The sequence below is a fragment of the Carassius carassius genome, chromosome 2 (assembly GCF_963082965.1).
Source record: "Carassius carassius chromosome 2, fCarCar2.1, whole genome shotgun sequence".
Lineage (NCBI taxonomy): Eukaryota > Metazoa > Chordata > Actinopteri > Cypriniformes > Cyprinidae > Carassius > Carassius carassius.
In genome coordinates this window covers 17,942,776-17,965,751 of record NC_081756.1, presented here as the reverse complement: position 1 = coordinate 17,965,751, position 22,976 = coordinate 17,942,776, and the positions used below count along the sequence as shown (strand labels likewise).

Genomic DNA, 22,976 nt, shown 5'->3' with positions numbered 1-22,976 from the left:
ATGGGAAACACATCCCGCAGCACAACCACCTGAGCCCAACTTCAGTCTACTCATCACCTTGACTTTAACTGCGTTTGTAGAAGGCACCGCGGCCAGACCGATATACACAACACAGACCGGAAGTTAACTTAGGTCCAGGCACGTGCGCCCGATGAAACCGTCTATATCTAACAAAATGCCTTGATTATGAGGTAAATATTTTGTGTAGTATATTCAAATTGGCCTCTGTTTGCATTACTCACAATTGCAGTAATGGAAATTGACCTGCTGCTCCATTATTCTGTCACATCTTAATTACTGTTTTGTCCACTTTAAATATGTGCACTTTGTTATCTTGAAATGCATATGTCTTAACATACACTTTATATAGAAATGGAAGAATAGTTTTGGTGGTTTGTGTTTTGGTAATTATGACAAAATAATAATGAATGACTGTATTGTACCTCTGTTTTACTATTTAGCAATGCCCTTCTTTATTTATTTCACATTAAAAAGGGGAATGTCCATGGCGAATCATTTATGTATGTAGATATATCTGGCAAAATATGATATGGTTTTTAAAAATTAATAATATTCTTAGTTATAAATCCTTGTCACACCATTACTGACCCCCCCCCCCCCTTTCTTTAAGTTACTTTGGGGGTATGGAACAAGGGCTTGCAGATTTTTATGTATTTTTTGTCTCTAACTGAAACATCTACTAAATGTGCAGCTGAAAAGCTTTTTTATAGACACATTACATGTTATTTGGATATTTGTTACAACCATATATTTTTTTGTATACCTCAGCCCAAGAAGTAGAATTTATTTGTTACATTTATTATGTTAACATAAATTGAGTTGTTCATATTCCTGCCTTGTGTAAATTGACTAAGTAAAAAAACAAAGTTTGTAATTTATTTCAATGAGTCTACCTCTATTTGATTTTTATGAGTCATCATGATATCATAATCACAGACATATTAGAGCGATGGATAAGAAGATTCCAACTTGATTCAAGTAGAGCAGCGTTTGCATTTGGAATAAGTCATTCACCAACATTATATATTTCTTATAGGTTATTTAAATATATCAATATTTAAATAAATATTGTATATTTATATTATATATTTAAATAAATCAAAAGACCTGTTTTGCACAAGACCCGCATAACTGTTGACATTAACAATAATGTAAAATATATTTCAACACAGCTTTATTTTCTCAACGTTGTGTGCTATCATATTGTTCTTTCTCAGATTATTTTTTTTTAAGTGCTAATGTTTCTCCAGAAAACAAATCTATCTCCATCTAAACAGTTATGAACATCGGCTCTCACTGGCTTTTAGTTTATGAATACATTCCGCCTCAGCCCTCCCCAGAAATAATGCATGAATATGGATGGGCTGTTGTGCCTGAGTCTATTCAGTGCATTGGACTACCTCCAACGCTGGCATAAAACCAGCAACGGCAGAGGAGACCATACCGTCCAGTCCAAAGGATAGTGATGGGGAGCAATGACTCAAAAGGGCTTCTGATCACCGAGAAGGGTCTTTCTGGCATGTCTGCAGTGAGTGACATGTTGCGCTCGTCCTAAACGCTCGTGCGTCTGTACTGACTGGCCAATATGTTGAGCCGCCTGATGAGTGGCAGCGATCGGAGTCTTGACAGGGAATTTAACTGTACGGTGCGACTGCTGGACGACTCGGAATACACTTGCACGGTTCAGGTCAGTATTAACATGTTTTCATCATCACAAGCGGGTGATCCCCCGACACACGTGTCATAATGCTCGCGCTGCTGATGCTGCGCATTCAAGCGGGAAAATCCGCGAGCATCTGTCCGAATCTGGACACTGCACAAGGGCTGCAATGCGTAATGACTAATTAACGTGTTAAGAAATTTCCTTTGGCTTACGTGATGAGTGAATTAGTTTGGTGACCCGTCTGTTTGCTTCAGAGAGCAGCGGGTCACCTGTCACCAGCCCGAGAGACCTGAGTCACATTCAGTGGGAGAGACACTGGAAAGGTTTCATACATTAAATTGCCTCTCGGGGCGAACTATCCACGATAACAACTGCTGAAAGATTGTAGTAGCCTACGTGCAATACTGTAATGGTGACACAGTACTGTAAAACTGCTGTGATTTGGCCACACATAGTTAGCTATTACTACTGTTCAAGCCACATCATTGTGCAATTCAAAAGCTATGTTCCTAGACACATTCATACACTCTTTCTTTATGCATTCAGAGACATTTGTTCATATTTGTGTAATGCAGCCCAAAAGCCTGCATGAAATATGAAATTATTTGCAAAACTGTTGATTATAATGTCATTTATGACTTGTATTGGACTGAATCATTATGTATTATTGCAGAACAATGTATTATATTTGAACAATTAAAAGGAAGGTTTGGGACAAACATCAAAATCATAGGATGAGTGAACAGTGGCCAAAATGAACAGTGGTAACGATTTTTCCCTTTTTTGTCTCTACACAGTTGAGCTTGCAAAGCAAGAGCAATAAAAATGTCTCAGGTGCTATTTCAGTGTTAGGCATGTTTTTATTAATGAGCTTCCTCCTGGGCCAAATATTCACAGATGTTCAGGATCAGCAATAGCAGCGGAAAAAATTGCAGAAGCCTATATGCAATATTGTGGTGCTGAAGCTCTGGCAGTTACAATCTGATAGTTAAAATCAGATCTTCAGTTAATGTGGATAATTCATTTCGTCTGAGAGCAAAAATGACAAAACTGACATGCATTTTGGGCTAAATATTAAACAAATTAAGTTCATCATTACTTGTAAATGACAGCCTTTCTAAAACTTCCTTGTATCTTTACAACATAGCCTACATACAATACAAGGGTAGACTATAGCAGTTATTATTTGTGTATAATTTACCAGGTTCACAAAATAAAAGAAGAACAAAAGAAAACAATAAAGAAAAAGTACTAGTAATTTTCTGCCAGGACACTATACGTTAATGCATTGACATTTTCTTTAACCCGAAACCACAACACAGTGTATGTGTAATTCAAACTACTGGTGAAAAACCTATGGTAATCAATATAGAAAATTCCTTCATATTAACAGTTTAATGGGCCATACTTTTATGGACTAAAGAGTGCATTAAATACATATAAGGAAATATCAGTAGGGTCATGTATATGAAACAACATTTTGGTGCAACAGTTTATCATGGTTACATCAGCGAGTTACTGGATTTTGTGAGGATATGCAGAGCTTAATTGAGGCTGAATTCTTGGCACTGGAACAAAATATATCATAATTTTCAAAGGCAAGAAGTTCACTGGTTTGAAATTTCGTAAGTGTTCGGTGTATAGTTATATTCACATGGGCTTTCACCGCATGAAACATTGACTCTGAACAGTGCATTTGCTGATTGTCTTCATGTATGGCATTAGTTGTGTGAAGTCATGTCTGTTGTCTCTCTGGGAATATCAACCTTAGATTATTGTGACATTTCATTGTCCTTGGAATTTTGTGTGATGCTGTGGTCTCCATGGCAACAGACTGATTCCATCATTGCTTCCCAGCTGCTCCTGCTCTCATCAGATAGGATATGAGCACACTAGTGCACACGCACATAACCGTCTTTAACACAAGATTCATTCAAACATGGCGGGTGTATATTGCAAATAGAGATAGTCTTCTCCTGTTCTTTCCTTTCTGAGTGCCTCTTGGGATCGTCCTCTGTAACTGATTGATCAGGACAGTGGAGTTTGGTTAGTGATGAAATGCTTATTAGTGAAATATGGCCTCTCTGTTTTGAGAGACTGCTGACGGTGTTTGACTCCTGGCAATCACACATCTAGAGACCAGACATCTGAGACTCTCACACATATACCTTCATTATTTGTGTAGTTCAGCGATTGCCTCTCAGGTAGATTTCCCTGCTTAATGTTTGGCCACATACTACATGCCTCTGAAAAGAAAGATGCCAACTATTCAGAAAAAAAATGTTTCGTTTCAGACAATAAAATGTTATATAAGCCTAATCTCACATTGTTAATTTATCCTATCTGGGCTGGATTTTTCTAATTAGCATTTCAGAATCATAATTAACTTGATAAGAAGGTAGCAGTTGATGAAGGCATGTTCTCAAGGAATGCACATCTTACTTGGTTTGCAGTGGCTCCTTTTCCTTCATATCTCACAGCTGCATGCATGATGATTTGCAGTTGTTCTTTTTTGTACAAATCAAGTCCTTTGTAGAATGAAAACGGGTATTATATGTTTTACTTCTTTTTCTCCCAGATGGTGTTTGGGGAGGGGGGGGGGGGGTTGTGCTGTACACAATCTGTGCATTGGAGGAATGGTTATTTATTGCAGGGCTTGTATCATTCTTTATCTCTCACTTCTTTTAAAAGATTAAAAGAGCCTTATTTAAACTATTCAATGCAAATTCCTGCAGCTCTAACAGTAGAGCATAGCACAACACCAAGGTCAAGGGTTCAATTCCCAGGAAATACATGAACTGATAAAATGTATAATTAAAATCTGTCAAATACATAAATGTGGATTAAATTCAGCTACTTATAATACTACATCTTGCATGGTTACAATATAATAACACACCAGCATGAAGTCATGCAAATTTAAATCTCTTTGATTGTTTTACAATGTAAAGGTATTGTTCGAGTGCCAACTTTCATTTTCCAAGTCGTCTTCTCACACTCCCTGCAGCAGTGACAGTGCATGTCTTTCCGACTTTGTTCCTGTCTTGAACTAATGTTACAAGACAAACAACAAACCAAGAATTAGATAATCGTGGTCTCTTGTCCCCCACAATTTAGTGTGCTTGCCAGTATGGTGAAATGTGAAAGGATTACACAGGATTTATTTATTTTTTTGGTGGTAAAAAACCTCACTGATTTGCTTAGGTCCTCAGGTGAATATCAAATTGTTGGCACTATTTTGCTCCTGCTCAAATGCTGCCTGTAAGACGATCTTCAAGCTATGCAACTAACAGATAAGATGACTGGATAAACCAGGTCAGGGTGAATTTATACTTTGATGGAAAATTTGATTCAATACAACAGGATGCAATTCATTCTGTGAAAACATGCTTTATATATAAGTTGTCAAAGCCTTGTCAAAATTTTTCATGCGATTTTACTTAAAAGCAATGAAAACTTTGTGTGAAAAATTTAATTATTATTATTATTTGTAATTGAAGAGGTGAGTTTCAATTCAATTTACCATAATTTACTCACCATTGTATCATTCTCATCTCATTTGGCTTGCTTTCTGCTGTGGAGAAAAATATTTAGAAGATGTTGCTCTTTTTCATAAAATAAATGCATTTAGTGATTATTACCAGGTTATTAACCCCTTTAAACACCAAAAAATTATAGACTTTAAAGGACTAAATAGACATCTGCGTAAGGTTACAAGTATGTGGGTGAACTGAAACTGATTTCTCATTTAATACTCACCTGATGCATTCTATATCTTGGGTATATCTTGGCCATATGGAATAATTTCAAGATTTTGATACATGGTCCAGTGCAGCTGTCTAAATCATGATGTGGAATATTTGGGGGTTTGCATATGAAGTATTTACCATGTACTGTGTGTATGAGAGCAAGAGAGAGGGAGAGTTTTCATTAAGAATAGTCATCTCTTTACACTACTGTATTTTGTTATCATTGATTAAGAACCATTTATGAACAATTTATAGACCTCTCTCATTCTCTCACACACGCACACACATACGTAAACAAACCCACAAATCTCACCTTTACATCTCTATAGGTTTCCCGTCTCATGACTTGAGAGGCATAATTTATTAATATTGTTTGTGATGCTGATATGGAGCTGATCTGAATATTTAAAAAGATTGAACAAAGATCTGAGAACAAACTGAGAGGACTAGTGTCAGACATTGCTTGTAGTTTCTGACATGAACTCTGCTTCCCTTCCAATCATGAGAACACTTATAAAAAATAAACAAAATACCTGTCTGATTTTCCTGTTACTGTGTATAAATTCTTCTGGTGTTTTTCACACCACCCATGAGTCGTACTTGCATGCACGTAAGGGCAAATACTCTACCTTATGTCTGATAAGCCAGTCTGCTAGTTCACATCTGTCTGTTAAGAATCCTGAAAGCTGCTGTTGTGACCCTGATCCTTCACTTTGCTGAACTGTTTTTTGCAGATAATAATTATTTTAAAATCTGACTTTCCTTTATCACACAGCTCTAAAGCTTTCTAAGAGGCCTTGAAAGTGCTGTGTGAATGTTAATATTTGATTGAGCTCTGATGTCTCTGGAGAGATTCTGAAATATTAAGCTCTCTCTGGAGCAAGAGACATTATGCTGGAACTTAAGCAGAAGTCAGACCACACGCTCATACCCTCTCTCTTTAAATGTCCTCTGACTGCCGCTGTAATTAATTATTGCCAATGCCTGGGCTTGATGTGTAAATCTGTTCACCACTGTAACAAAATACTTCATTCAGCGATGATGTTTAAATAGATGCATTCGACTAACAGCAATATTGTGATCCAGTGTGATCAGCAAATTAACCTAAATATAAAAAATATATAGATATCTATTAAATATAAAAAGTATATTTATATTTACATATGTCAACAATGCCCAACTGGTATTAAGTCGGCCAAAGTGTGCCAAGAAAAATGTGGCCAACAGTGCATAGGTTAGAATGCATCATATTTGGCTACTTTGTATATATCACCAATCATGATCAGATGTATCTATTCATCTATTCAGCTTTCATTTTCACTATAGTGTGTCAGGGTTTTGCACTGTGACTTTGTTTTATGTTTGTTTCCTGTGTCTAGTGTCAGCACATGGCCTTGTTAGTTATTCTCGGCCATGTGCTCCTTTAGCCCCTCCTCCTTGTTTCCTCTTTACCACACCCTCTTGTTGCCCTAGTTGGTCTAATTGTGCTCACCTGTCCCTCATGTATTTTCCTCCCTATTTATAGCGCACCCTACCCTTTTGTGTTTGCTGGTCTGTTGCATTCTCACCCCCCTCTGTCTGTGGATGTGGCTGAATATGTGTCTGTGTCTCCCTATCTGGTTGGTCTTGTGCCCTTGTTTTGTCTAGTCCTTGTGATTCTATGTTCTTGTCTTGCTCCTTGTATTTTGTTTGTAATTTGTTTGTTCTTGCCCTTTGCTTACATTTTGTAATTTTAGTTTTCTAGTCTTGATTCTTGGTTTTGTTTGATCATTCTCTTAAGTTGGTTAAATTGGTTATTTCTTATTTTGTTACTTTACTTTTATTAGTTCATTTGGTTTATATTTTTTTGTCTTGGATTTTAACTTGTGTTTTTGTGGAGCTTTGTCCTGTCTAGTCTTGTTATCGAGTTCCTGACCGGTCCCCATGTGTCCTGCCCTGGTTCTCCAGAGTCGGTGGTCAAGTTTCTGAGCTCTGCTCTATGGTGCCTTGTGTGACCTTCTCTATCAGCCTAGTCTTGCTGCCCCCTCTGTTGCCCAAGTATTCTGCCAGTTGTTTCCTGAAGCCTTTCCAGTGGCCTTCCCTAGCTGTTCTGTTTATTGTGTTCCTGTTGTGCACTTCACTACCTCTTGTATCAGTCTGTCTTGTCAATAAAACCTTGTTATTTCTCACTGCAATTGGGTCCTCCTTCCTAGATCCCTGACAATAGTGCATCATCAAACCTGCTTGTGGTTAAGACCAGGGGGTTTCAGACTTTAGGGGGCCTAAAGTGGGTGCTAGGGGATCAATGGAAAAAAAAAAAAAAAAATCTGAGAAAAAGGCACAAAATTAAAATATGAAAATAAATAACACCAGATACTTATAACAAAGTACTATAACCGATCAATTAATATTTCTGTTTTATTCTTAAGTCTGTAATCCTTTGATTAATGACAGTTACTTTATTTTTATGTTTCTCTTCAGGTTTTCTACAGCACACTAAAATATACAGTCAATAAAGTACATTGTACACATTTCTAACATTCTTTTTACTGTATAAATGGGTCTTGAATATATACACCGTAAAAATAATTATTTGTTGGTTTAACTTAAAATAAATAACCTGGTTGCCTCAAAATGGAGTTAATTGAAACAAAGAATTTCAGTTATTACAAAGAAATAGATTTTGTTGTTCCTACTAATAAGTTCTAAGAATTAAAGATTGACAAAAGCTTTTTAATTATCCTGGCATAAAAAAGAGCACATTACCCGCGGTCGCGTTATGCATATTGTTTGTTTGTTACTATGCTTCTTCAATCTAACGTTAACGTCTTTGCTGTTGGTTTCTTCCTACTCTTCCACTTCTTCTTCTCCTTACTTGGCGGCCAGTGCATCTGGCATCCAAATTAAAGGTGCATTGCTGCCACCTACAGTACTGGAGTGTAAAACAGATTAGTGGGGGAAAAACCGGTAATGACTGCATGCTTGGTGGGTGGTGGGCCGGCCCGCCGGCCGTCCTGGAGTACCGGCCGTTCTGTGATTCTCCAGATCACACAGATGGCCAGTCCGCCCCTGGGTGACAGATTTCGGTAACTTATTATGTGCGATTTAGTGACCCTGCTGTACTGTACTGAATATCAATCTGTAGAAAGACAAATATCAGACAAAATGCGTTCTAGACTTTAATATAAAGGAGGTTAGACATCACCATAAAGAACCTGGGTAACATTAAATCCACTATGTGATAAGTGATTTCAGTAACCTTTAATACTGTGTTGTTGGATTCGGTGACCCAGCTGTATTTCTGAAGCTTTTCACATAAGACCAAAATCACCAGAAATAATTTCTGAATGCGAAAGAATGGGAGTAAAGGTTTTCGGTAACTTTGATTAAATTATACATGTTGACAGATTCAGTGACCCTGGTGTTTATATGGAGCTGTTCACATCAGGCAAAAATGCTTTCTAAAATACGAAATGTTGGAGGTTAGACAGCACAAGAGTGAATTTGGGTAGTATTAAAGCCATTGTGTGTAAAACAGAGGGGAGCTACGGATTTTGGTAACATCTAATGCTATTTTTTCTTACTGTCTTGGATTTGGTGACCCCACTGTATGTGTGAAGATGTTCACACATTAGAGAGGATATAAAACAGGTTAGACATCACCAGAAAGAATTTTGGTAACATTAAAGCCATGATGGTCAAAGGGAGCGGATAACAGGTTTCGGTAACCTCTAAGATGTGCTGTCAGATTCAGTGTATATCTAAAACAGTTTATAACAGGAAATATATATCAGCAGAGTAAATTTGGTTAACATTAAAGTCACTATGTGAAATAGAAAATGAATATCGTTCACTCATTATGATCTTTTATGCTGTGTTGTCAGATTTGGTGCTATATATCTGCTGTATACCTTGCTTAAATCCTACAATATAAAATACAGTAGATTACACATCAACAGAATTAATTTTGGTATAAAATAAAAGAATTTAATCCACTCTGTGTAAAAAAAGGGGAGTAATGGATTTTGGTTCACAGGCAGTCTACATAAAATGTAATAATTATTTTCTAATAATAATAATAAAAGCAATATATATATATACGGTAACACCATTTTTGGTGTTTTGGTGGTTTGTGTAAAAGAAAGGGGAGTAATGGATTTTGGTTCACAGGCAGTCTGCATAAAATGTAATAATTATTTTCTAATAATAATAATAAAAGCAAGATATATATATATATAGTGGTGTAATGTATTTGTGTAAAGTATTTGATTGAATTTTATTAGATGTAATTAGTAACTGCACTGTAAAAAATATTCCGTAAAATATACGGTAAAAAATACAGTAACACCATTAACAGTTAACGGTTTTACCTTAAATTTACAGTTTAATACCATAATTTAACTGATATATTATTAATGTACCAACTTATTGAAGTACTGGAATCTGTTTTGTACCTTTGTAATACACTGGTAACCACCAAAAGCAGGTGGTGATGAGAAAGTCACGTGATGAAACAAAGCCCATCACAACAGCTTTTAAATAATAAGATACATGGAAGGTGCAGAGTGTCATTCACACAGACACTAAATACCATCATGATGAGACTCATGAAAACTGAAATATGCAATAAACATAACAGATAAGAAAAAAAATAAGAAGAAACATAGTTATTTCAAAGAAAAAAACATCAGAGAATTCTGGGAACATAAGTTTACATTTTTTCCTTGTAAAGTTTACAGGAAATTACCGTTAACCATTTAACAGGTTTGTACTGTAGCATTTTCACAGTTTTTTAACTTCATTTTTTACAGTGTGTACTTGAGTATCTTTTTGGCTTCTTTGTAGTTTTTTTGAGTATCAAAGATATTAGCAACTTTTTCTCTCTTCATTACATTTTTTAATGAATATCTGTACTCTATATTCCACTACATTTGAAATGAGTGTTGTAATTACACATTACATTTTGCATGGCACCTAACTTTTTCTGCCGCAGTTTTTTTTTTTTTGCTACAGAGTAAGCAATATTGCCATTAACAGGGTATTGAAGCTGCTAGCCTATATCTTGTGTGTTTTGCCTTACTAAAACTTGTCAATATGGCTTCTTTATGCGAATGTGAATGCATTATCAGTTGTCAATCGCTGGAGTTTTATGTGAGATGAGTACATTACTGCAACCGGCAATGAGGCCGAAACCAGCACATCCATTGCAAAAGGCTTTGACCTTTTTATTTTAATTAACCTTATTATATTTATCAGTTTACTGAAGAGACCATTTTGAAGGATATTGGTTTACTTATGAGCACTTTAGCTTAAGTGAGACTTGGGTGTTTTCAACAGATGGAGGCTGCTGTGTTAACCTTGATTTGTTGCAGTTGTGAGGTGTTCAGTTGATTTCAGAAAATAATAGTGATTGCTCTCCTCACAAATCTACTGTTTCTTGTTTTTCACTGACATGTCTCTTAGGTGTTTAGAACTAACGCTTCTTTGAGCCTACGCACATTCAGTATGAGTAAAATACTTAAGTACTGTTAAAATCAGATACAGATTTTTCGCATATTCATCTTTGAATCATATTTGCAAATGTCTTGACTCCGCAGCAGAGAAAGCAATTTTATTTTTACTGTTCCAATACTTATGGAGGGCACTGTATATATAAATGTGATCCCAGGGAGTGTGTGTAAGCATTGTCACGTTGATTCCTGTGTCGCTCTGTTCCAGAGGGATGCAAAAGGTCAATGGCTGTTTGAGCAGGTCTGTCAGCATCTAAACCTGTTGGAGAAAGACTACTTTGGCATCAGATTTGTGGACCCAGACAAGCAACGGGTGAGTTCCTAGTATAGATATATTATGAGTTGTTAGTAGTGTACAACACTTGTGGATTATTCAACAGACAAAGCATTGAACATATATTTTTTAAATCCTGTCAACAAAACAGACTGTGAAAAAGTAGACTTTCAGACAGTACAATCAACTGATCAGACTGTATATTCATATCAGCCTGTTCCCTGTCACATCAATGTAATTATGGCATCTATCCCGCTAAGGTTCATGCTAATACATATTCTAGCTCTGACCTAATTAACCATTCCTGACGAATGCATCAATGTTAATGTATCAATGATAATGTTTGTGCATGCGCTTGAAGCAGGACACCCAATGATCACATGCATATTCAGATGAAGAGATGCACAGTGTGACACAATAGATATGTAATGTGGTAAATAGTCATCAGTTGACAAATTCCGGTCATAACAATGTGTTAAACTAGAATCTCTTATCTGCATTATAGACATAATTTATTTTTGATTTTGTTGTTTCAGCATTGGCTGGAGTTAAGCAAGGCAATTACCAAACAAATGAGAAGTAAGTCATACTCTATGTGGAAAATCCCAGCTACCTTCTTCCATACATGTTGTGAAAAAAATAATCTTTGCATTTATATCCCTCATTGACATCCCTCATAAATGTCAAAAGGTTTTATTGACTGCTTAATTATATCTATGTGAATGTTTTATGTCCTAGCCCAGCCTCCCTACACTATGTGTTTGCGTGTTAAATTCTATCCTCCAGACCCTGCAACTCTTAAAGAAGAGATCACTAGGTACGGATCATTGCGTAGTCCATTTTTGTTCAAAATGTATATATTTAGTTGAGCATTAAGAAAGAACTATATGGAATTACATTACTTGTACAGTTCTCTGAAGTATGATCAGCACAGTGACAGTTTAATACATCCTCTGTGTTATTTTCAGATACCTGGTCTTCCTACAGATTAAAAGAGATTTGTATCATGGCCGACTCCTGTGCAAAAGTTCAGATGCTGCCACGTTGGCCGCATTTATTCTGCAGGGTAACTGCAAATCACACAGTCACAGCAGCCATTCTTTTTACAGTATTTGTTGAATTATGGATTTGATGTATTTAAATGTCGCTACTGTAAGACAAGATGGAACTGGTTTTGTTTAATTCTCCCTCATATTATTTTAGCTGAGATTGGGGATTATGACCCAGGAAAGCATCCGGAGGGTTACAGCTCTAAGTTTCAGTTTTTCCCCAAGCATTCTGAGCGCCTGGAGCGCCGCATTGCTGAGATCCACAAATCTGAGCTGCTGTAAGCTTACGTTCAATTGGCCTGTCACATGCAGTATGTAACTCTTTTTAAAGGGATGCTGGGTTTGTAATGGAGAGATTAAATGTAATTCATGAAATGTATCTCTCAGAACAAATGCAGCAGATTAACTAGTCTGTTCATTTCCTACAGAGGCCAGAGTCCTGAGACAGCTGAGATGAATTTCTTAAGGAAAGCTCAGACTCTTGAAACATACGGGGTTGATCCACACCCAAGCAAGGTCAGCAGCCAAACTTATCAGCTGCCCATATCCAGGAAATAATTTCAGAGTACAACAGAAGTTTCCTAACTGAAAGTAGTCTGTTAATTTTTTAATTTATAAAGAAGTGAAAACATACAGTAATTTATTTTTTTTTCATCATAGGATGTGTCTGGCAACACAGCATTTCTCTCATTTACCCCATTTGGCTTTGTGGTACTACAGGGAAACAGGAGGATTCATTTCCTCAGATGGTGAGAGAGGAGAAATTTATCTCTCGTATCATTTTTATTTGCTTAGCAGTCAAGATCAAATGACTGTTTGTTAAATCTAACAGTTTTTTGTCATATTCTACAGGAATGAGGTGACCAAACTGAAGTTTGAAGGAAAGACATTTCATATATATGCAACTCATCAAGAGGTAGGATAAATCAAGGCAGATCAAATTATCAAAAGTAAATAACACTCACTGACCCCCGGTGACCTTTACTAAGGATCAGAAGATCATCTTGACTTACTTTGCTCCAACACCCGATGCCTGCAAGCATCTATGGAAGTGTGGGGTGGAAAACCAAGCTTTCTACCAGTAAGTTCATATGACCTTCTTGACATAGGCTGAAATTAAACTCAAACATGGACATAGACTTCTTATACTGTATATGTGTATTACATAAGGCCAGTTGTTCTTAGCCAGTTGCATAAAAAAATCCACTTTTAAGACCGTATTAAGAACTAGTTTGGCCAACTCTCAATTAACCAAGTGGTAATCATGGAAAGACAAATCTACTTTTCATTATTTTATTTTTTTTTTGGAACTGACTTTTGTAACTGGCCTCAACAAACTTCCAAGCGGTCCACAGTATAACATAAAGTTCAGTAAATTCAAAAACAGTTAACTTTGCTCAACTGCTCAAAAAATACACAGACACAAAAAATCAAGCGGGCCGAACAGCAGTGCGGACTACCCGGCCCAGACTCGGCAGACCCAAACGTACTGGGAGGGTCTGTTGGGAACGTTTGGCCGAGCCCACTGTCAGAGAGATCTTCAACTCCCACCTCCGGCAGAGCTTCAACCGGATCCCGAGGGAGTCTGGAGATATTGAGTCCGACTGGATATTGTTCTCCACCTCCATTGTTGCTGCGGCTGCTCGGAGCTGTGGCCGTAAGGTCTCCGGTGCCTGTCGAGGCGGCAATCCCCGAACCCGGTGGTGGACACCGGAAGTAAGGGATGGCGTCAAGCTGAAGAAGGAGTCCTATTGGGCCTGGATGGTTTGTGGGACTCCGGAGGCAGCTGACAGGTACCGGCAGGCCAAGCGGACTGCAGCCCGGGTAGTCGTGGAGGCAAAAAATCGGGCCTGGGAGGAGTTCGGTGAGGCCATGGAGAAAGTCAGTGAGGTAGTTAAAAAGCTCCTCGATGGCAAGGCACCGGGGGTGGATGAGATCCGCCCTGAGTACCTCAAGTCTCTGGATGTTGTGGGGCTGTCTTGGCTGACACGCCTCTGCAATATCGCATGGCGGTTGGGGACAGTACCTCTGGACTGGCAGACCGGGGTGGCGGTCCCGCTTTTCAAGAAGGGGGACCGGAGAGTGTGTTCCAACTATAGGGAGATCACACTTCTCAGCCTCCCCGGGAAAGTCTATGCCAGGGTACTGGAGAGGAGAATTCGGCCGATAGTGGAAACTCGGATTCAGAAGGAACAGTGTGGTTTTCGTCCCGGTCGTGGAACACTGGACCAGCTCTATACCCTTTCCAGGGTTCTGGAGGGTTCATGGGAGCCCAACCAGTCCACATGTGTTTTGTGGATTTGGAGAAGGCATTCGACCGTGTTCCTCTCGTCATCCTGTGGAGGGTGCTCTGGGAGTATGGGGTCAGCGGCCCCCTGCTTAGGGCTGTTCGATCCCTGTACGACCGGAGCAAGAGCTTGGTTCGCATTGCCGGCAGTAAGTCAGACCTGTTCCCGGTGCATGTTGGACTCCGGCAGGGCTGCCCTTTGTCACCGGTTCTGTTCATAATTTTTATGGACAGAATTTCTAGGCGCAGCCAAGGTCCGGAGACTGTCTGGTTTGGGGACCATACGATTTCGTTGCTGCTTTTTGCGGATGATGTTGTCGTGTTGGCCTCCTCAGACCAGGACCTTCAGCGTGCACTGGGACGGTTTGCAGCCGAGTGTGAAGCGGCTGGGATGAGAATCAGCACCTCCAAGTCCGAGGCCATGGTTCTCAGTCGGAAAAGGGTGGATTGCCCACTTCAGGTTGGTGGAGAGTTCCTGCCTCAAGTGGAGGAGTTCAGGTATCTTGGGGTCTTGTTCATGAGTGAGGGAAGGATGGAACGTGAGATTGATAGACGGATCGGTGCAGCTTCTGCAGTAATGCGGTCGCTGTACCAGTCTGTCGTGGTGAAGAAGGAGCTGAGCTGTAAGGCAAAGCTCTCGATTTACCGGTCAATCTACGTTCCTACTCTCACCTATGGTCATGAGCCGTGGGTCATGACCGAAAGGACAAGATCCCGGATACAAGCGGCCGAAATGAGCTTTCTCCGTCAGGTGGCTGGGCGCTCCCTTAGAGATCGGGAGGAGCTCAGAGTAGAGCCGTTGCTCCTCCACATTGAGAGGAGCCAGTTGAGGTGGCTCGGGCATCTATTTCGGATGCCTCCTGGACGTCTTCCCAGGGAAGTGTTCCAGGCACGTCTCACCGGGAGGAGCCCCCGGGGAAGACCTAGGACACGCTGGAGGGACTATGTCTCCCGGCTGGCCTGGGAATGCCTTGGGGTCCCCCCGGAAGAGCTGGAAGAAGTGGCTAGGGAGAGGGAAGTCTGGGCGTCTCTGCTTAGACTGTTGCCCCCGTGACCCGGCCCCGGATAAGCGGAAGATGATGGATGGACAAAAAATCAAGATGTAAACTAGAATCATATTATTCTCCATCAAAAACTATTATTATTATTTTTTTATCAAAAGAACATTACAAATCAGAATCTTGAATCTTCTAGAATCCCAGAATGAATCGTGGTTAATTATTTTAATATATCAATATTCCATCCATCCATCCATCCATCTTCTTCTGCTTATCCGGGGCCGGGTCGCGGGGGCAGCAGTCTAATCAGAGAACCCCAGACTTCCCTCTCCCTAGACACTTCCTCCAGCTCTTCTGGGGGGACACCGAGGCGTTCCCAGGCCAGCCGGGAGACATAGTCTCTCCAGCGTGTCCTAGGTCTTCCCCGGGGTCTCCTCCCAGTGGGACGTGCCCGGAACACCTTCCCGGGGAGGCGTCCAGGAGGCATCCGGAACAGATGCCCGAGCCACCTCAGCTGACCCCTCTCGATGTGGAGGAGCAACGGCTCTACTCTGAGCTCCTCCCGGGTGACTGAGCTTCTCACCCTATCTCTAAGGGATCGCCCAGCCACCCTGCGGAGAAAGCTCATTTCGGCCGCCTGTATCCGGGATCTTGTCCTTTCGGTCATGACCCAAAGCTCATGACCATAGGTGAGAGTAGGAACGTAGATTGACCGGTAAATCGAGAGCTTCGCCTTGCGGCTCAGCTCTTTCTTCACCACGACAGACCGGTACATTGACCGCATTACTGCAGAAGCTGCACCGATCCGTCTGTCAATCTCCCGTTCCATCCTTCCCTCACTCGTGAACAAGACCCCAAGATACTTAAACTCCTCCACTTAAGGCAGGAACTCTCCACCAACCTGAAGTGGGCAAGCCACCCTTTTCCGACTCAATATTCCCAATTTGTTTTAATAGAAGTACCGTAATAGTTTAAACTGACACAATTATTTATTTAAATGTTTCTCTCGTTTTCTTTATTTCTTTCAGGTTTGAGAAATCAAGTCAAGTTCGCACTGTATCCAGTAGTAATCTTTTCTTCAAAGGGAGCCGCTTTAGATATAGGTGAATATTCTGCTCTGGTGGTTATTAAGTGAACCCCATGGGTTTGTCAACTCTGCTTAATTAGCTCTGTGTTTTGAATATATGCTAATTAATGGATTAGCTGTAAGCATTGGTCATATTTTGGATACATAATTTATCTTAAAGTGGTAAAGTTGCCAAGGAAGTGATGGAACAGAGTGCCAAAATCAGACGAGAGCCTCCAGAGATCCACAGGTGAGTCTTCTCAATATTGTCTTGTTTCTTTGAAAGTTTAAATATACAGTACCTGACAGTATTTCAATTGACTTTTTTTTTTGTGTATGTTTAGGTCTGGGATGGTTCCCAGTAGGAGTTGTCCCTCCATCACTCATGGCCCACGACAGATTAGCGTTCCCCGAACACGAAGGAGAGCAGTGCATATTTCCATCATGGAGGGTAAGACAATGTGCCTGTAAGCAAAGACACACATGTGTTTCACAGTCTTAGTCAGGACATTTCACAGACTTGCATTGTTTCATATAAGGTAATGATATTTTTTTTTAGTCTTAAACTGGACATAACCCTAAACATACCCATCATAGAAGCATGATTGAGCTCATTTATATGCAATTTTAATTATTGAGGTCAGGCTCACTAGTTGGTGTTCAACTGATTTCACTATATAACTGAGGACATGTTTGAATAGTGAGGACTGTTGGATCTCACAAGTATTGTCAAAACCGTGCACACACACACACACACACACACACACACACACACACACACACACACACACACAACTTTTAACATATATTACCCATTTCTAAGAACAAAAACCAAATTGATATTAAATTGAGGTAGCAAGCAGATTTGTGACTGGAAAAATAAAGTTATTACACTGTGTCTTCAGAATTCAATGCAACACAAGGCACAATATTTTGGTCTTTAAGCACTGAAATGCTTTCATCTGGTAGTATGATGTTGTTTTGCCTCTCATGGGGTGACTATATAATAAAAGCCCCCTGGAAATTTTTGGTTTGGTTTATTATTCCACTTGGATTCATTATTATGTGCTTACTGACCCATAACATGCAGAAGGTTTTTATGTCCGCCCCCCCCCTTGTTGCCAATATTTTAATAAATATTATAAATAAATATAAATACTTTTTTTCCCCATTACAATTCACAATTTGATTGTAAAATTACAATTTAGGGTGCAGTGTTTGTTCAAAAACATTTCATTCAACTTAAAACACACACAAATAGGTAAAAATCCACTGTTCAAAAGTCTGGGCTTGGCTAGATTTCTTAATGTTTTTGAAAGAAGTCTCTTATGTTCACCAGGACTGTATTTATTGGGCCTAAAAATACAGTAAAACTGTAATTGTAACGGAGTAAACAGATGAAGCATGCGGATCCATGTGCAAAGCTTTTATTCATAGGCGTGGTCACAAAACAGGCAAGGGTCAGACAATGGCGAACAGATATATAGAGGGCAAGAGAGTGATCCAAACATGCGTGGTTGATAAATGGCAAACAATATCCAAAAGGACAAGGGATAAACCAGGTACACAGGCAGGAATCAGGAAACAGGTAATCACAAGACTAGTATTTAATATTTATTTAATATTATTAAAATTAAAATTAATTAAAATTAATATATATTTTTAAATGCAATTTATTCCTGTGATGCAAAGCTGAATTTTCAGCAGTCATTACTCCAGTCTTCAGTAACACATGATCCTTCAGAATTCATTCTAATGTGCTGATTTGGTGCTTACAAATGCTAAGATCAGTGCTTCACATTTCTTTAAAAAAATCTTGCAGACCCCAAAGATTACACTTAAGAAAAGAGTGCTCTTGACAAGGATAGGAATACTCTACACTCCATCTCTCTCTACTGTTCTTTGTAACACGAGAGCCACTCTCATTGTGGACAATGTGACCACCTGTTCCAGTCACTTCACTGACACTGCCAAATGCCATTTTGGTTGTGTTTGTCTGTCTGTGAGGGCACTGTATAAGTCTGGTATATACTTTGAATTTAAGGTTAGTTTTATTCTAGTACCTGATCTGTACATTAAGTCGAGCTCTAAAGTACAGCAGACACAATGTGCTTGCAAAAACATGTACCAGTTTATTTAAAAGCATTTACTATACTAAAGTACAGTAAATGTAGTAAATATAAATGCTAACAGAAAAGGCTTCACATGCCCTACATGTGGCGTGACAATCTGTCATACACAAGTAAATACAGAGACAACTGACAACAGATTGGCAAAGTTGTCCAACTATAAGGATCAACAGTGCTATTATTACAGCGTCTATACATAGAGAGCCTGTCCTTGTATGTCATGTGATTTGTGTCAGAATGAGTGTGTGTTGTGTATGTGCTCCTTTGTTACAGCCTATGATGGGTTTGAGGGGGTTGGAGCATGCAGGGCAACTGGGCTTTTGGGCATACGGGTACTTATGGAGCTTTAAGGCTTTAGGGTGTTCTCGCTTTCTCACACTCACTTTTATAAACACACACACAACATTGTGTTATGTTGTTTTTGTTCAGGAGGATAGAGAAAGAAAAAGGGTCTAGTGGTGATACATTTATGCAGGGGCTGAGATCTTCACACGTTAGCAGCTACATTCTGAAACCATGGTGAAGTGTCTCATACGGATTAAGACAAAGGTGAACGTTCATCTGCGGATGATCAACTACTGTTACCGAGATGTGACAGTACGGGTGTTGACGATGGGACCTAGACTATTAGGGAGAGCAGTAGGGGCTCTGCCTCTCTTCCCTTCTTTGCCCAGCTCCTCCACTTTCTCTGGAGCTTCATCTAGACTTGGTGTTCAACCCACCAGCACTGAAGGTAAAGTTCCTGGTCGTTTGGAACAGCTGGACGTTCAACTTATTTTATTGTGACTGCATTTGAATGTGCACAGCATATGGAGTGCAACCATTGTTAGCACGGTGTGTAGCTTTTATGGATTGTGGGTGGAGCTATAATATTTTCCTATGTTTTCATGTGGTTAATTAGAAGTGTAGTATACTGAATTACAGTACAGAGAAATGTAACCGGTTATGGCATTCTGGGATATTGAAAGTGTTCCCCCCTGTTCTGTCAATATCATAGACGCACCAAGGCTTCATTTATTTGATAAAATAAAAACAGTAATATTTTGAAAAAATATTACTATTCAAAATAACTGTTTTCTATTTTAGTATATTTTAAAATGTAATGTATTCCTGTAAGGGAAATACATTGTAATATCATTGTAATGTGCTGATTTGTTGCTAAAAATAAACACATAAATAAATAAAAATAAAAACTAAATGAATAAACCGTTTTACATCTTTACATATTTTCAGGATTTATCAAAGAATAGAAAGTTCAAAAGAACATAATTTAATTGAAATTAGTGCGTAAGACCATTACGATTCTCAGCTTTTAGACATTGTCACATTGTCAAGCCTAGATTGTTGTCAATCCCTCCTTTTCTAGCTGAAAATGACAATGATTGCAGTTAATTTATCTTCATAATAATTCAAATGTATAATTGCAATTCTGCATCCTGACTGCTACCTCAATTCAAATTCTGAATGGCACACAAACCTGACAGCACATCAACATAATGCATGAAGCACAATCACTAAATATCCTCACTTTATTTCAGGTTTGGAGTCCTTGCGTGACAGTGGCCATTCCACGCCTGTCCGATCAGTCTCCGATGGAAACTCATTCCTGCACTCCCATGGAAATGGAGCCGAAAGAGGAAACAGAACCAGAACGGCTGAATTTTCCAAGGACTCTTACAGTCCCTCTGACAGCGTGCTTTCTACACCAGTGTCCAACGACCCCTCAGACCAGGCTCAGGTTCGCCACACAAACGGCCCCCGCAGCAATCAAGAGGAAGGAGGAACAGAACTGTGTACTCAAAACCAGGCAAGGCCACAGGGTGTTAAACCCAAAGGGAAGCGTTCTCAATTGGAGAAGTCTCGGCCTACCCAACATGGCCCAGAGGAAAGGGTGAATGAGTTCATCTGTAGTTTGGCACGTCTTTTCTTAGTGACCCTGGCTCTACTCTTTGCCCTCCTTCTACTTCTTATTGTGCTAACGGAGTCTGAGCTGGACTTGGCCTTTCTTAGGGACATCCGGAGAACACCCGAATTCCAGCAGTTCCACTACGAATATTTTTGCCCCCTTAGACGCTGGCTGGCCTGCAAGTTGCGCTGGATGGGTGGGCATCTCATCGATAAATGAGTGTGTAAGCACCCTTCTCTGTCTACTCAGTGCAGTCTGTAGTCTATGAGTGGGACATTCTAAGCATTAATATCATGGTACCATGAAATCAAAATGAAATTACTATTATCTACATAGCCAAAGCCTTGGATTTCCTAATACCATGCCAAGACGAGAAAACTGTGTATGTTTCAGCTCTAGTTATTGTGAAATTTTTGTCTGCAGCACTACTTTGTAGTCAGATAAAAAAAAGGTATGTAAAGCTCTTTGAATGCTGCCGTCACCCAATTGTAATTTTCTATCATTTAAATATAATATCTACACTCAAAGAATGTTCACAGAGACTGTGACAAGTAAGACCTCATGCTGCAATCAGACAAAGATGCCTTCATTGGTCAGACTATAGACAGGGGCAGCAGATAAAGGGATAGTTCACCCAAAAATGAAAATTCTATCATCATTTACTCACCCTTTAGTTGTTACACAATACTTTAGTTAATCTGCAAAACACATATTTAAATAAAACCTGAGAGGTTTCTGTCCCTCCACTGTGTGTCCAGGTAACCAAATCTTCAAAGATCCAAAAAGGCGAATCCATATATCAAGCAGTTTAAACCGTTAAATTCGTATGACATTTGATAATGACTTTCTGACCTTCAATGTTTTAATCACCTGGACTTTCTATGGAGGGACTTAAACCAAAGTCTTACAGATTTGGAACAATATCAGGGTGAGTAAATGAAGAATTTTAACAGATTTTTCTTAAATGACCTTGACTGTTTTGGGTGAACTATCCCTCCAATGTCGGATGTAGGCTTGACCATGAGTTTGGGAGTTTTTTGGATGGCACTTTGTAAGTGTAAAATGTTGGTATTATAAACAGGACTGCTGGTCAATAGTTTGGATCAAAGCCACTGACAGAGTTATCTCTTTTAATGAAGCTTCAGTAATGTTTTGATGAGAATTTAATAACACCTTACAATAAGGTTTAATTTGTTAACATTAGGTATCATAAACTAACAATTAAATTTTTTTAAAGCATTCGTCTTGGCTAACGTTCTTTTAACATCTCTAACATATCAATATATATACAGTATGGATAAATTAAGACTAGTGAACAAACATAAATTAACAATGAATTACACATAATACATAAATTAACTTACAATAAATCCTGTAGAACTGGTTGTTCAATTTTAGTTCATGATACCTAATGGATTAATGAATTCAACCTCTATTAGTATTACAGAGGATACATTTGTGTAGACGTGAACACCAGGGTATGGATCAGCACAAATTTCCCCTTTAACAATTAACAGAGCGTAAACGAATAACTGTACTTCCTATTGCTATCCTATACAAATGAACACTGATATTTAGTGGAAGATGGTGGCCTTGAGATTCTAATGTTCTGAAGAGGATGAAGAAAGTGCTCTGGAAAGTCAAAGTAATGTGAAATGTTTGAAAGTAAACTATTTCTGAAAAGATACTGAATTATCTTTTTTTTTTTTTCCTGCATCAATAATTTTAGAGACCTCATTCGTCCACTTGCACAACCTTAATTTTCTGAATTAAAATGTGACAAATGTTTTCTGTAGGCGATGATGGATTCCAGTTGTGTGATTATGAAATTATCTAAAGGCATAGTGTCAGAACTGGTAAGTGCATTTTCCACTTAAACTAAAATATGTTACATTTCTATTGCTTTTTTGCTGCCTTCATGAGACCCATTCAATAGTAAAGAGTCATATTGCTAAGGCCGTGAGACTAGTGGCAGATTTATTTAATCAAAATTACTAACTGATGGTAAATATAAGACTGTGAGTCTGTGGAAGTAATCAAACACAGCTATATGCACATTTAAATATATTTGGTAAAAAAACTTTAAATAAAAATAAAACCTAGCTGGAGCTAATGGGTACTCTCAAAATGTAAGGCCAAAACTTCCTGAAAAGCTTTGAATCATATTTAGGGGTTGAAAAACGTAGAACTGTATTGTATAATGTACTGTTGTGTGTTGCTTGTGTGCTGCTTCATAAAGTAGTCTACTTCAATTGGAAACAATACGCAACAATATAATGATGGCACAGATAAAAACATCTACAGAGAGATCCTGATTATGTGTGTCTCTGGTGGTAATTATCATG

The 22,976-nt window shown here is 38.9% G+C and overlaps 1 protein-coding gene across 1 annotated transcript; it reads left to right on the top strand.

The window, feature by feature from the left end:
- The first annotated feature begins 1,307 nt into the window (after window positions 1-1,307).
- Window positions 1,308-22,743, top strand: LOC132105144 (FERM domain-containing protein 5-like). Its single transcript, XM_059510427.1, has 14 exons — window positions 1,308-1,708; window positions 11,131-11,235; window positions 11,733-11,775; window positions 11,935-12,013; window positions 12,165-12,262; window positions 12,400-12,523; window positions 12,674-12,761; window positions 12,906-12,994; window positions 13,098-13,161; window positions 13,235-13,326; window positions 16,559-16,633; window positions 16,778-16,846; window positions 16,941-17,047; window positions 20,264-22,743. Exons 1-14 carry the CDS (start codon window positions 1,607-1,609, stop codon window positions 20,848-20,850), a joined length of 1,722 nt encoding a protein of 573 aa, XP_059366410.1. The 5' UTR covers window positions 1,308-1,606; the 3' UTR covers window positions 20,851-22,743.
- Window positions 22,744-22,976: the final 233 nt, after the last annotated feature.

Excerpts from the sequence above, each read along its gene's own strand:
- LOC132105144 (XM_059510427.1), top strand. The coding sequence starts at position 1,607 with ATGTTGAGCCGCCTGATGAGTGGCAGCGATCGGAGTCTTGACAGGGAA. Across the intron at positions 12,014-12,164 it reads CTTAAAGAAGAGATCACTAG|ATACCTGGTCTTCCTACAGA; the intron begins GTACGGATCATT and ends TGTTATTTTCAG. Across the intron at positions 12,524-12,673 it reads ATCCACAAATCTGAGCTGCT|AGGCCAGAGTCCTGAGACAG; the intron begins GTAAGCTTACGT and ends CATTTCCTACAG.